Genomic DNA, 15,513 nt, shown 5'->3' on the forward strand with positions numbered 1-15,513 from the left:
GGGTCTGAATACTTATGTAAATGTTTCAGTATTTCATATTTCAGTTTATTTTTTATAATTCAGCAAAAATGTCTTAAGCATTTTTTGCTTTGCCATTATGGGTTAATGTGTGTAGCTTAATGAGGGGGGGGGGGACTATTTAATCCATTTTAGAATAAGGTCTGAATACTTTCTGAAGGCACTGTATCTGTGTTTGTGAGCAGGTCTGTGTTTGTGAGAGACTGAGACCTAAGTGTTCTTAAGTCTGCTGGCGGGCTACTTTGGCATGTTTTCTACTAGCTCGGTACCTGAGGATAGAGGGCTTTTTTAATTCTGGTCTCTGATGTTCATTTTGTATGTTGCAGGGGGACAAGGCCAAGCCCCTGTTTGTAGCTGTGAATACCCTGGAAGACACTCAGGCAGTGCGCGCTGTAGCCTTCCACCCCACGGGAGCGCTATACGCCGTGGGCTCCAACTCTAAGACGCTACGCGTGTGTGCCTACCCAAACGCACCACTGGACACCAGGTAATATACACACACACACACACACACACACACACAGTGAGGGACAGACACACAGCCTAATCATTCCTGAAATGATTTATCTACTGTTCAACTACATTGAGCTATTCTGCTTTTAAGAGACTACGATTTAGCTCTCTCTCTCTCTCTCTCTCTCCCCCTCCCCTCCCTCAGTGGGGTATCAGGTATGACCAAGCAGCCGGAGGTTTGTTTTAAGAGGAATAAGCACCATAAGGGTTCTATCTACTGTGTGGCCTGGAGTCACTGTGGACAGCTGCTAGCCACTGGCTCCAACGACAAATATGTCAAAGTCCTGCCCTTCAGCTCAGAGACCTGCAACGCCACAGGTAAACTCAATACAAGGGTTGGGAGGCTATTCCATCTCACATACACTCTATACACAGATTAGGATCAATTCCATTTAATTCATCTCCTGAAATGACTATTGAGTCAAATCCAATGTACAACTGACAATGAGACTTGCAGTTGTCTTATTTTCTCTTCGAACTCTTTTAGTTTGTTTTCGTCTTACTCCCACTCTCTGTTTCTGTCCCTCTCTCAGGTCCAGACCTGGAGTTCAGTATGCACGACGGTACCATCAGAGACCTGGCGTTCATGGAGGGACCAGAAAGTGGAGGGGCCATTCTGATCAGCGCCGGAGCTGGAGACTGTAACATCTACACCACTGACTGTCAGAGAGGACAGGGCTTACACGCTCTCAGTGGACACACAGGTACACACACACACTCATTTGCTCCACAGGACTCATTTACACACACTCATGTACTACTTACTTAATCATATCATATTTCCTATATGGAAATTAAAGGCCTCCACGAGAGAGCGACGTGAGACTGATGATCTGTGCCTTCATCCTCAGGTCATATCCTGTCTCTGTATACGTGGGGAGGGTGGATGATAGCGTCAGGCTCTCAGGACAAGACTGTGAGGTTCTGGGACCTGAGAGTACCAAGCTGCGTTAGAGTGGTGGGCACTGCCTTTCATGGATCAGGTGAGTACTGCTAACACACACACACACACACACACACACACACACACACACACACACACACACACACACACGTGTTTCTTTGACTCGCTTACATATGTCTCTCCGTTCTCTCAGGCAGTCCTGTTGCCTCGGTAGCGGTGGACCCTAGCGGTCGTCTCCTAGCGACGGGCCAGGAGGACAGCGGCTGTATGCTTTATGACATCAGAGGGGGACGCATGGTGCAGACATACCGGCCCCACTCCAGTGATGTGCGCTCCGTTAGGTTCTCCCCCGGGGCACACTACCTGCTCACTGGTTCCTATGACACCAAGGTCATGATCAGCAACCTGCAAGGTAAGGAAGACATCTAGTGGCTACGTCTGAAATGGATTCTATTTTCTATGCACAGTTCGAAACACACCTTTTCCTCATTCTGGTACGTCACTGCCTTATTCTAAAATGGCGGGGGGGGTTCCATCAAAGCTACACACAATGACAAAGCAAAAAAAAATCATTTAAATCTCTCATTTGCATAAGTATTCAGACCATTTACTCAGTACTTTATTCAAGCACCTTTGTCAGCGATTACAGCCTTGAGTCTTCTTGGGTATGACGCTACAAGCTTGACACACCTGTATTTGGGGAGTTTTTCCCATTCTTCTCTGCAGTTTCTCTCAATCTCTGTCAGGTTGGATGGGGAGCGTTGCTGCACAGCGGTTTTGAAAAACATCCCCACAGCATGATGCTGCCACCACCATGCTTCACCGTAAGGATGGTGCCAGGTTTCTTCCAGATGAGACGCTTGGCATTCAGGCCAAAGAGTTCAATCTTGGTTTCATCAGACCAGAGAATCTAGATTCTCATGGTCTGAGAGTCCTTTAGATGTCTTTTGGCAAACTCCAAGCGGGCTGTCATGTGCCTTTTACCGAGGAGTGGCTTCCGTCTTGCCACTCTAACATAAAGGCCTGATTGGTGGAGAGCTGCAGAGTTGGTTGTCCTTCTGGAAGGTTCTCCCATCTCCACAGAGGAACTCTACAGTCGTGGCCAAAGGTTTTGAGAATGACACAAATATTAATTTTCACGTCTGCTGCCTCAGTTTGTATGATGGCAAATTGCATATACTCTAGAATGTTATGAAGAGTGATCAGGTGAATTGCAAATTAACTAAATCACAAAAAAAAAAGCATTTCCACTGCATTTCAGCCCTGCCACAACAGGACCAGCTGACATGTCAGTGATTCTCTCGTTAACACAGGTGTGAGTGTTGACGAGGACAAGGCAGGACATCACTCTGTCATGCTGATTGAGTTTGAATAACAGACTGGAAGCTTCAAAAGGAGGGTGGTGCTTGGAATCATTGTTCTTCCTCTGTCAATCATGGTTACCTGCAAAGAAACACGTGCCGTCATCATTGCTTTGCACAAAAAGTGCTTCACAGGCAAGGATGTTGCTGCCAGTAAGATTGCACCTAAATCAACCATTTATCGGATCATCAAGAACTTCCAGGATAACTGTTCAATTGTTGTGAAGAAGGCTTCAGGGGTCCAAGAAAGTCCAGCAAACGCCAGGACCATCTCCTGAAGTTGATTCAGCTGCGGGATCGGGGCACCACCAGTACAGAGCTTGCTCAGGAATGGCAGCAGGCAGGTGTGAGTACATCTGCACGCACAGTGAGGTAAAGACTTTTGGAGGATGGACTGGTGTCAAGAAGTGCAGCAAAGAAGCCACTTCTCTCCTGGAAAAACATCAGGGACAGACTGATATTCTGCAAAAGATACAGGGATTGGACTGCTGAGAACTGGGGTAAAGTCATTTTCTCTGATGAATCCCCTTTCTGTCTGTTTTGGGCATCTGGAAAAAAGCTTGTCCGGAGAAGACGAGGTGAGCTCTACCATCAGTCCTGTATCATGCCAACAGTAAAGCATCCTGAGACCATTCGTGTGGTGTTGCTTCTCAGCCAAGGGAGTGGGCTCACTCACAATTTTGCCTAAGAACACAGCCATGAATAAAGACTGGTACCAACACATCCTCCGAGAGCAACTTCTCCCAACCATCCAGGAACAGTTTGGTGATGAACAATGCCTTTTCCAGCATGATGGAGCACCTTGCCATAAGGCAAAAGTGATAACTAAGTGGCTCGGGGAACAAAACATTGATATTTTGGGTCCATGGCCAGGAAACTCCCCAGACCCTAATCCCATTGAGAACTTGTGGTCAATCTTCAAGAGGCGGGTGGACAAACAAAAACCCAAAGTCTGACAAACTCCAAGCATTGATTAAGCAAGAATGGGCTGCCATCAGTCAGGATGTGGCCCAGAAGTTAATTGACAGCATCCCAGGGTGGATTGCAGAGATCTTGAAAAAGGGTCAACACTGCAAATATTGACTCTTTGCATCAACTTCATGTAATTGTCAATAAAAGCCTTTGACACTTATGAAATGCTTGTAATTATACTTCAGTATTCCATAGTAACATCTGACAAAAATATCTAAAGACACTGAAGCCACAAACGTTGTGGAAATTAATATTTGTGTCATTCTCAAAACTTTTGGCCACAACTGTAGAGCTCTGTCAGTGACCATCGGGTTCTTGGTCACCTCCCGGACCAAGGCCCTTCTCCCCCGATTGCTCAGTGTGGCTGGCCGGCCGGCCAGCTCTAGAAATAGACTTGGTGGTTCCCAAACTTTTTCCATTTAGGAATGATGGTCACTGTGTTCTTGGGGACCATCAATGTACCTTTCCCCAGATCTGTGCCTCGACACAATCCTGTCTTGGAGCGCTACGGACAAAACTCTTCGACCTCATGACTTGGTTTTTGCTCTGACATGCACTGTCAACTGTTGGACCTTATATAGACAGCTGTGTGCCTTTCCAAATCATGTCCAAATCAATTGAATTTACCACCGGTGGACTCTAATCAAGTTGTGTAAACATCATGGATGATCAATGGAAACAGGATTTCTAGTTTCATAACAAATGATCTTACACCACTGCTACTCGATCTATGCAGTCACTAACTCTACATATTACCTCAATTACCTCGACACTGGTGCCCCCCGCACATTGACTCTAACGGTACCCCCTGCATATAGTCTCGCTATTGTTATTTTACTGCTGCTCTTTAACTACTTGTTACTTTTAGTTTTTAAACTACATTGTTGGTTAGGGGCTTGTAAGTCAGCATTTCACTGTAAGGTCGACAACACCTGTTGTATTCGGCGCATATGGCTAATAACATTTGATTTGAATACTTATGTAAATAAGGTATTTTTTAATACATTTCTAAAAACCTGTTTTCGCCTTGTCATTATAGGGTATTGTGTGTAGAGTTGATGAAAACCTTTTTTTCATCCATTTTGAATTCAGGCTGTAACACCACAAAATGTGGAGTAAGTCAAGGGGTATGAATACTTTCTGTAGTGCACTACTTTCAACCAGGGCCCATAGATCTCTGATCAAAAGCAATGCACTATGTAGGGACTAGGATGGCATTTCAGACAGTCTGGTGATGGTTGTTGTTCAGCTGTTGTGTGTTGACAGTGTTTTGTGTGATTTGTTGGTCTAATAATAAAGCAAAAAAAACCTAGCCGTATTTATTTGGTTTAGCTGCTTTCATTGACTTATGAGGAATCACTATCCAGGATGGGAAGCTCGCCAGTGGCCAAAATGCCTGAGTTCCATCCCTGCTCACAAGTCCAAGCACATGTATTTAGGCTCTTTGTACACACAATAATGTGTTTTTGTCTGTGCAGGTGACTTGACGAAGCCGTTGCCCCTGACTCTGGTAGGGGAGCACGGTGACAAGGTGATTCAGTGCAGGTGGCACACACACGACCTGTCCTTCCTCTCCTCCTCCGCTGACCGTACCGTCACACTCTGGACACACAACCCCTAACACACACACACACACGACCTGTCCTTCCTCTCCTGACCGTACCGTCACACTCTGGACACACAACCCCTAACACACACACACACGACCTGTCCTTCCTCTCCTGACCGTACCGTCACACTCTGGACACACAACCCCTAACACACACACACACGACCTGTCCTTCCTCTCCTCCTCCGCTGACCGTACCGTCACACTCTGGACACACAACCCCTAACACACACACACACGACCTGTCCTTCCTCTCCTCCTCCACTGACCGTACCGTCACACTCTGGACACACAACCCCTAACACACACACACACACACACGACCTGTCCTTCCTCTCCTCCGCTGACCGTACCGTCACACACAACCCCTAACACACACACACGACCTGTCCTTCTTCCTCTCCTCCTCTGCTGACCGTACCTTCACACTCTGGACACACAACCCCTAACACACACACACGACCTGTCCTTGCTGACCGTACTGTCACACTCTGGACACACAACCCCTAACACACACACGACCTGTCCTTCCTCTCCTCCTCCGCTGACCGTACCGTCACACTCTGGACACACAACCCCTAACACACACCGACCTGTCCTTCCTCTCCTCCTCCGCTGACCGTACCTTCACACTCTGGACGGACACACACTCAACCCAACCCCTAGTACACACACAGTGGACATGAATAACCTATAATACACAACCTGGATGCACCCTACACTCACTAGTTGCAACCAACAGGACGGTTTATCCCTCTGGAGTGAAGTCCGAGTATCAAGGTTCGATTTCATGCTCAGCTCCCCTCACATCACTGCTTCTGGGAACAACTCACTCTGGCAGCTGCATCCTGTACTTAGTGGTGCAACAGGTGTGTCTGTGTGGGGGGTGGGGGGGGGGAAGGGAAGTGCACCAACTGGAGATGTTTTGCTACAGTGCATTGTTTCATATGGTGCCTTGAGTTGTCCAGTTTCCACAAGAGCAGAAATCCATGTGGGTCCTCTCCATTTTGGGGTCAAAGTTGTGACATTCCAGAAACAAAATGTACATTCCTCATTAGTTTGCACAGTCAGTGTGTTTTGTTACAACTTGTTACCATGCTGCTATTATTTGAGAAGAAACCAATGTTGTGATCTAAACTGCTGACTGTGTGGTTCATTACATCAGGTGATCAGTGTGGGACAAAAACTATCGAGATGAATCTGTTGCTTCGATCAATTAGCTTGTCAATACTACTAGTATGCCCCTATTGTGGAACTTTCCGATGTCTAACGCTACAGTGCAAGTTTGCCTATGGCTTTGTAAAAAAAATAGTTTTTTTGGGGGGGAACTTGTACGTTGTCATGTTTAGTGCAAAAATGCTATCTTTGGGCAGATATGGTGTTTCTTGCATTGGCTTGCTTTCAAATGGAAAAATACAATACTGGTTTTATATCAACATGGAAGGGAATTACAGATCTACTTTTTGGCTTGGCCAGATGCAGCAGCGTACAGTTAAGTTGTAAGCAACAATCACTTGTATAGCTTTACTTAGTTCTGCAATGTTACTGGTTGTTACCTAGATGGCAGTCTTTGACCATAGAAAGGGATTCTTATGCACAATGAAATCTTAGAAAAAGCTCTACATCACATTTATGAACCTGTTGAGGGCCATGTTTAGTTTCTGTATCTTGTGTTTGCACCAGACACTTATCAAGATGTAGGCTTTGTTCATCAATTTTAAAATAAGGCCAAACTAATGTATTTATTTATAATTTGTTATTGTATGTCTAGTCATGATTTTCTGTTGATATGAAATAAGATGGTTCTTGTATTTAGCTTTTATAAAAACTTGTTTTAAGAAGTGACTAAGAGAAATGAAAGTGTGTTCGCTGCGGTGGTATGTAAATAAAAGCCTCTGACTCTTGACTGAACTAGTGTGATCTGATAGGATATACTATGCATTGGCATAGGACTGTAGTTAGTACACACTAAAAGGTCTGAAGTTTGAGATGTATCATTCAAGAACTTTAGGAATAAGATGTAAGCATACTTCCGACAGCCGATGGCCGCCTCGCGTTCCTAGGAATTGTTTTTTTGTAAGAAGCACTTCACTACACTCGCATTAACATCTGCTAACCATGTGTGTGACATAATGTTATTTATGGTTCAATTACACACCTAGCCTCACGGTTTGGTAGTTGCCTTGTGGAAAGCTGTGCTTTGACACCTCTCCAGCTAACTCTACTTTGGGTTTGGTGAACCATTAAGACAATTTCTATACTAAATAAATGTAGCTTTATTCCTCTGTCATAGAAAATATAGGAAGTACAGAAGAGCATCAGGGACTGTACACATCCACAGGTAAATTCATTATTTTATCAATGATTATTAAGCCTGAGAGCATTTTCTTTTTTTAAATCCTTTCCTAAATGAGGTATCCCATCCATCCCCCCCATTCATAACAACTTCTAACAGACAATTAAATACATTATCAGACGCAATTAGGGTTAAGTGTCTTGTTCAAGAGCACATCGGCAGATTTTTTTTTTGTACCTGGTCGGCTCAGGATTCGAACCAGCGACCTTTAGGTTACTGGCCCAACATTCTAACCGCTAGGCTACCTGCTGGAAAGAGTGCTGTAACAGTCTAGTCTACGTCAGAAAAATCTGGTGCAAAATCAAATCAACCACAAGGGTAGGTGTAACGGCAGTATGCAAGAGCTTAGAAATAAATGGTAGTAAAATTCTATGGAGTACATAATTGTTAAACATAAGATGAGTAGGTTCAGGGCATCATGTTTGTCTGTGCAATTTCACAACATGTCCGGTACAGTTCCAGATCGTAGAGTGCAAGGTCGAGTATTCCCCATAAGGAAAGATGGTTCCATATTCTAGAACCCTTCAGTGGGTTTCTTTTAGAGTTCCTGACTGTTCCCTATTGGCACCTACATTAATGCTAGCAGTGCTTTCAACTGGGAAACATGAGACTTCTGAATCCCACCATGGGCAGGATTATCAACAACCGTTATTGGTTGGAAGCACAGTGTCTGTTACAGAGAGAAAAGACCATAGACTAACTTTTCAATGTAAAATAGCCCCATTCACTGAGTACAGCATCAATGTCATGGACAAATACAAAACACCCTTCCTCTTCCACACTGTTCACCTCCAGAGAGGCCCACTCTCCTGGGTTTTCACCCCGCCATCGGGGGCCTCTCCTTGGGCAAGGCTCAGTTGGAGCATGGGCGTGCTGCAGAGGGCAGGGTGACCCGCTGCTCGTCCATTCGTTTGGCCTGGGACCTCATGATGAGGCTGAAGAAGTCCTCGTCTGGGACAGTGGGGCCACGTGCCGGAGGAGGGGCGCAGCGCTGGTCATCCAGACGGGAACCCTGAGGGAGGGATAGGAGAAAGTGGAACTTACCTATATGAAAAGGATCCCTTTCAATGTAAAAACACAGATGTAACTTCTGCGACAATGTGCCCTGACCTACTAAACACCACCATAATGAAAAGTGGACTATTTAATACACACCTGGCACTTGACGAGCATGTTGAAGAAGTCATCGTCAGGCTCAGAGTTATCTGCATTGGCCATCAGGTGGCTGAGGACAGCCTGGCTTCTGTTCTGGTGGACCCGAAGGACGGGCAAACTACCCCCAGCCCCTCCACCGTCCTCTAACCGGCAACCAGACCCAGAACCCAGGCCTGTTACAGCCGCTGACTCTGACACAGCTGAGGGAGGGATCAAAGGCATATTTTTCCATGGATTTGGTTGGAAGCGGATATAAACAGTCATACAAGGTCATATAACAGTGTGTGTTTACTCTTACATTTCCTCATGGCTCTGGCTGGAGAGTCAGAGGAGCTCTTGTCCTGTATGGAACAGCGCTGGTCGTCCATCCTGTTGCTCTGGAAACGACTCAGCAGGTCAAAGAAGCCCTCGTCCCCGAGCATGTCTGGACTGGCCCTCTGAGTGAGAATTAAATACTTTATTTTGATCCACAATGAAACGTGGGTGTAAGCATAATAGCCACACTTTAATAAGCTATAATTAGTAGTAGTAGATGTGTTATTGGTAGTAGAGTACTAGTAGCATGGTAGTGTAGTAGTAGCAGATCAGTATAGTAGTAGTCAGAATATAGTAGTATAAGTAGTCAGAGTATACAGTAGTACAGTATCAGTAGTAGAAGTAGTCAGCAGAGTATCAGTAGTAGAGTAGAAGTAGTCAGTAGAGTATAGTAGTAGAAGAGTATCAGTAGTAGCAGAAGAGTATCAGTACTATAGTAGAAGTAGTCATAAATATCAGTAGTGCATAATAGCAGAATAGTATCAGTAGTAGAAGTAGTCAGTAGAGTATAGTAGAAGAGTATCAGTAGTAGAGTAGAACTAGGCAGAGTATAGTAGAGTAGTCAGTAGAGTATCAGTAGTAAGTAGAGTAGTAGAGTATCAGTAGTAAGTAGAGTAGTAGAGTATCAGTAGTAGAAGAATATCAGAAGAAGAGTATCAGTAGTAGAGTAGAAGTAGTCAGTAGAGTATAGTAGTAGAAGAGTATCAATAGTAGAGCATAGTAGCAGAAGAGTATCAGTAGTAGAGTAGAAGTAGTCAGTAGAGAATCAGTAGTAGAAGAGTATCAGTAGTAGAGTAGAAGTAGTCAGTAGAGTATAGTAGTAGAAGAGTATCAATAGTAGAGCATAGTAGCAGAAGAATATCAGTAGTATAGTAGTAGAAGAGTAGTTGTGGAAGAGTATCAGTAGTAGAGTACAGTATTAGAAGAGTATCAGTAGTAGAGTGAAAGTAGTCAGTAGAGTATCAGTAGTAGAGTATAGCAGTAGAAGTAGTCATTAGAGTATCAATAGTAAAAGAGTATCAGTAGTAGAGTGAAAGTAATCAGTAGAGTATCAGTAGTAGAGTATAGCAGTAGAAGTAGTCAGTAGAGTATCAGTAGTAGTAGTTTCAGAACTAGGAGAATGGTTAACGGCTAAGAGTTGCTTTAGGACTAGATACATCATGTTTTTCCTCTAACCTTCTGTGGTCCCTGTGCGGGGGTTTGTGAGGTGTTACTGGTGTCCTGCAGGACTTTACTGGAGCCCCCAGCCTTGTGCTTCTTGCCCCGCAGACGGCTGACAAAGAACAGCTTAGAGGAGCTCTTAGCCAGGGTGGGTTTAGACTGCTTGGTCAGGATGTCACTGTTCCACTTCTGAGCCTGGAGAGGAGAGACAAACGTTGAGTACACATCACAAACACCTCAAATAGAGAATTCACTTTATACATACAAAACATTTGAAAGATGCAATGTGTAATTTCACTCATTTCAGGCCAATAGTGCACCTTGAATTGCCACTAAGCCTAGGGAATAGAAAGTTACAGATTGCACCTTTAAACCCAGTAACTTACGTTGATCTTGTCTGGGGTGAGTTTCATGAGCTCCAGGTTTTCCATGCTGTGCCGTCTGCCATTCCTGGGCCTGGCCCCGTGCAGGTTGTAGTCAATGTCCTTGATGGGGTTCTCAGACAGGGTGGAGTCGTTGGTTCTATAGCTCAGCCCCAGGACCATCTGCAAGTCTGACACGTTCATACGGGCTGTGAGTTCTCCACTCCGGTCCCCAGTCTGAAACACACAGCAGATTAGGATCGACCTTGCTGTAATCAGATACTTTTTTTATATGTGGACAGGGTTTGTACGACCATGAGTTTTAGCTGACCACAAATGTAGGATTCAGTATAAAATTGTGGTCCTACTCACAAGGTGGATTTCATGATTAGGGCTGTGGCGGTCACACAATTTCATCAGCCGGTGATTGTCAAGCAAATAACTGTCAGTCTCATGGTAACTGACTAATTAAAACACATTTAGCATCTCCTTGCTTCCTACAAGTCACGGATGCAGACCTTTGGAACATCTACCTTTAAAAATAAAAGAATATACACTTCTCAATCCATTATTTATTTTAGACAGGGCTAAAGAAACATGAAAATGTAGTCTTTCAGAAGAGCAGAACAGCATACTCGTTGTCCTTCTGTTAGGCCCTGATTTGGCTATGCCATATGGCTGTGGGCTACACTAGTTCATTTAGCAGACAAGATTTGCTTATAATTCCGTGCCATTATTTTATAGTATGAAGAATACAATTGAACAAAGCTGAATATAATAGAAAGGTAGTAAGAGAAGGGCTGCTAAGCAATAGTAGATGTTGGTAGATAGGTGGTCTTTGGTAAATTGGTCATCACAAATAAAGGAGGACCCAGGAACTCTTCATATAAATAATTACAATGCCTTTATTGGTATGGCATGTCAGATGGAAACAAAGTTTAACAACTCTGCCACGTTTCAGCTGCATGGCCTTTGTATTATCCTTTCTTTGTACTCCCTGACAATGTCCTCTCTTGAACAGCTTTTTCCAATCAGCCCTGATTTGAAGAGGGAGTGATTACAAAATGAATTGGACAACACAGAGTAAGCAATACTAAACATATCTACAGTATTTCACTTTTTAATGTGTAATCAAAAAAGTCAACTCAAAGCATCAGAACACCTAAAAAGGTAGTTCTAACCTTAAATATGACTGGGCAAAGTACCAGGAAGAGGAAAGCCATCTATTCCATAGTACACTAGAACACAGCAAACACGGACAACAACAGTCCAAAACATAGCTCAGGGCAATAGAGCAAAAATGTCCACTAGGTGTTTTAGGGTACGATGGAATAGATGGCTCTCATATTCAAGGTTGAACTACCTTTCTAGGGGTTCTGATGCTTCCAGCTTGGAGTTGCATTTTTGATAACATATCTACAGTATTTCCCTTTTTAATGTGTATAGTATTGCATACTAGGTGTTGTCCAATGAATGCTGTAACCATTCCCTCTTCAAATCAGGGATGATTGGAAAAAGCTGCTTAAGAGGACATTTTATTATAATTTCTTTGTACTCTCTGACGAAGGCCATGCAGCGATAATTATATGAAGAGTGGCTGCGTCCTCTTTTTTTTAAATAAAGTATTTTCTCCAAATTATTTGAGGAAGTGTGCACATGCAGCTAATCTGTGTTGAGCGGTTAACAAAGAAATTGGTACTTAATTTAGTTAATGTAAATTTAGTTCTACAAAAGTTGGGGTATACGTTTAGATTTTTAATACATTCTAAGCCTGCATGATGAGACGAGTGATGACTTGAGCTCTGCTTAGTTTTTTTGTGCAGGCTCTACACACTTCATCAGTCTCTCATTCACAATTTGACAAGCACTTGATAATGCCTTGAATTTCACGGTGGCATCCCCTTTGTGGCCGTAATGCACCCTAAAAAAATCCCATGCCTTTTGTGGCCAGTGGCCGTTGGACCCCTTGGCCCAGAGTGCTGCGTTGTGCCCTTCTCCCTGACACAGAACCCAAACCGGCTGCACGCCATCGTGCATACATTAATTTTGTCCCCCCACACCAAACGCGATCACGACACGCAGGTTAAAATATCAAAACAAACTCTGAACCAATTATATTAATTTGGCGACAGGTCAAAAAGCATTAAACATTTTGCCAATTTAGCTAGCTAGCTTGTACTTGCTAGCTAATTTGTCCTATTTAGCTAGCATGCTGTTGCTAGCTAATTTGTCCTGGGATATAAACATTGAGTTGTTATTTTACCTGAAATGCACAAGGTCCTCTACTCCGCCAATTAATTCACACATAAAACGGTCAACCGAATCCTTTCTAGTCATCTCTTCCTTCCAAGCTTTTTCTTCTCTTGACTTTATATTGCGATTGGCAACTTTCATAAATTATGTGCATTACCGAAACTGACATCGTCACCCACGTGGGTATAACCAATGAGGAGATGGGAGAGGCAGGACTTGCAGTGCGATCTGCATCAGAAATAGATCTGATTTCAATTTTAGCCCTTGGCAACAGACGCTCGTTGGCGCAATAATTGAAAAACAGAATTTATTTTGCAACACTCGTGCACGTGACATGAGCGGTGTGGTCAGCCTGTGAGTGCTGCACGTTACAAAGGACCTCTCACTCACATGGCTCTTCATCGCATGATCGGGTATTTCTCACAGGCTACAAGTGAAGACCGACACATCAGGGACGCAACTGCGCACGTCCTTATCCAATTCTGAGGTGCATATTAAAAGATAGTCGAGGAACTGTTCACATTTACTTTAAAAAAAAAATCAGCCAACAAGATATGTATGCCTAACGAACAGCAAAAGCACTATGTCAATCTACTATCCCCCTTTATAATCCAAAATGGCGTAGCAGTCAGACGTCTTTGTCCTGTCTTTTTATTCGCATATCTTTTTAAAATATTTTCCTAAACCTCTAAATACTCTCCTGCAACCAGCCTCACACAATGCGGCGTGGATCTATATTTTTCTAAAGTATTTCTGTTTAATTTGGATCAGGAATCCCTCAACTGAAGCTAGCCAGCTAACTACCTACCAGCTATCAGTCAAGAAACCATTCCTAGCGGTCATCAGCTAACCTTTAGCTCGGCAAGCTCTCACTAGTTTCGTACAGCGTGACTCAAACCAGAGCATAACGGACCTATTTTTTTCCCCTCGCCATATCCCCAGATTCCTTCCACAAACTCTGAACATTTTCATCTGGATTTTTGCAACTAACTAACTGCAATCCCGGGTGACTACTCCTGGCCAGCGTTTCCATCCCGGAGCAAGCACCAATTAGCCTGAAGCTAGCCTGGCTAGGGCTCCTGGGCTACCACCGAAGCCCACTCCTTGGGCTACAATATCCGGTCCCCTTCTACTGCCGGTATGGTGCACGGAACCCCGCCGATCCTCTACGACTGGAATACTGACATAATCTGCGCGAAGATTCCAACAGGCCGACATCCGCTGAAGGCCCATTCTGCTAACCATGGCCTGCTAGCTACCTAGAGCTACTTGGAACCCTACTAATCCACGACTGGTCAATCGACGTCACTTCACGAAGAGGCAAAAACAGACTTACCTCCATCGCGACGTCCCCCAAAGGCCCTACTGCTAACTTGATAGCCCCGGTCGACTAACTGCTAGCTTGCTTGCTAACCCGGTCTGCTAGCTTGCTTGCACCGGTCTGCTAACTGCTAACACCGGCCTGCTAACTGTCTGAGTCGCCATGTCCCCAGCCAGCCCAACCACTCAAGGACCCATATGTTCACTTGGCTATGCATGCCTCTAATATCAATATGCCTTGTCCATTAATATACAGGTTAGTTAGTCTTATTTCACTGTAGAGCCTCTAGCCTTGCTCAATATGCCTTAACCAACCATGTTGTTCCACCTCCTAAATATGCAATGATATCACCGGGTTTAAACATCTTTAGAGACAATATCGCTCTCACCATTACTCAATGCCTAGGTTTACCTCCAATATACTCACATCCTACCTTACCTTCGTCTGTACACTATGCCTTGAATCTATGCTATCGTTCCCAGAAACCTGCTACTTTAACTCTGTTCCGATCCTGCTGGGCGGCCAGTTCGTATAGCCTTTAGCCGTACCCTTATCCTACTTCTCCTCTGGTTATGTAGAGGTTCATCCAGGACCTGCAGTGCCTAGCTCATCTCCCACTCTCCAGGTGCTCTCATTTGTTGACTTCTGTAACCGTAAAAGCATTGGTTTCATGCATGTTAACATTATAAGCCTACTCCCTAAGTTTGCTAAAGCAGTGAGTAAAACACTCTGCCAACCCGGATGTCTTAGCAGTGTCTGAATCCTGGCTTAGGAAAACCACCAAAAACCCTGAAATCTCCATCCCCAACTATAGCATTTTCCGCCAAAATAGAACTGCCAAAGGGGGCGGCGTTGCAATCTACTGCAAAGATAGCCTGCAGAGTTCTGTCTTAATATCCAGGTCTGTACCCAAACAATTCGATCTTCAACTTCTAAAAATGCACCTTTCCAGAAACAAGTCTCTCACTGTTGCCGCTTGCTATAAGACCACCCTCTGCCCCCAGCTGTGCCCTCAACACCATATGTGAACTGATTGCCCCCCCATCTATCTTCTGAGCTCGTGCTACTAGGTGACCTAAACTGGGACATGCGTAACACCCCGGCCATCCTACAATCTAAGCTTGATGCCCTCAATCTCACAAAAATGATCAATGAACCTACCAGGTACAACCCCAAATCTGTAAACACAGGCACCCTCATAGATATCATCCTA

The 15,513-nt window shown here is 44.3% G+C and overlaps 2 protein-coding genes across 6 annotated transcripts in view; one reads left to right on the plus strand and one right to left on the minus strand.

Annotated features, from left to right (window-relative positions):
- The window catches only part of LOC118376439 (WD repeat-containing protein 47-like), a 44,423-nt gene extending 37,140 nt beyond the window's left edge, over positions 1-7,283 (plus strand). Inside the window, exons 12-17 of the mRNA XM_052476346.1 lie at positions 337-505; positions 677-849; positions 1,065-1,235; positions 1,383-1,514; positions 1,629-1,847; positions 5,247-7,283. Of these exons, the coding sequence (XP_052332306.1) occupies positions 337-505; positions 677-849; positions 1,065-1,235; positions 1,383-1,514; positions 1,629-1,847; positions 5,247-5,389 (1,007 nt within the window). The 3' untranslated portion in view covers positions 5,390-7,283. The remainder of the gene's footprint in view (positions 1-336; positions 506-676; positions 850-1,064; positions 1,236-1,382; positions 1,515-1,628; positions 1,848-5,246) is intronic.
- A 346-nt stretch (positions 7,284-7,629) lies between these two features.
- The window catches only part of LOC118376440 (G-protein-signaling modulator 2-like), a 29,100-nt gene continuing 21,216 nt past the window's right edge, over positions 7,630-15,513 (minus strand). For all 5 annotated transcript variants that reach the window (XM_035763160.2, XM_035763156.2, XM_035763157.2 and 2 more), the window contains 5 exons: positions 10,751-10,963; positions 10,380-10,559; positions 9,187-9,325; positions 8,889-9,088; positions 7,630-8,745 (listed from right to left, as the gene is read on the minus strand). In XM_035763160.2, the coding sequence (XP_035619053.1) occupies positions 8,587-8,745; positions 8,889-9,088; positions 9,187-9,325; positions 10,380-10,559; positions 10,751-10,963 (891 nt within the window). In that variant the 3' untranslated portion in view covers positions 7,630-8,586. The remainder of the gene's footprint in view (positions 8,746-8,888; positions 9,089-9,186; positions 9,326-10,379; positions 10,560-10,750; positions 10,964-15,513) is intronic.

Source organism: Oncorhynchus keta, chromosome 23 (assembly GCF_023373465.1).
Source record: "Oncorhynchus keta strain PuntledgeMale-10-30-2019 chromosome 23, Oket_V2, whole genome shotgun sequence".
NCBI classification, from domain to species: Eukaryota; Metazoa; Chordata; class Actinopteri; order Salmoniformes; family Salmonidae; genus Oncorhynchus; species Oncorhynchus keta.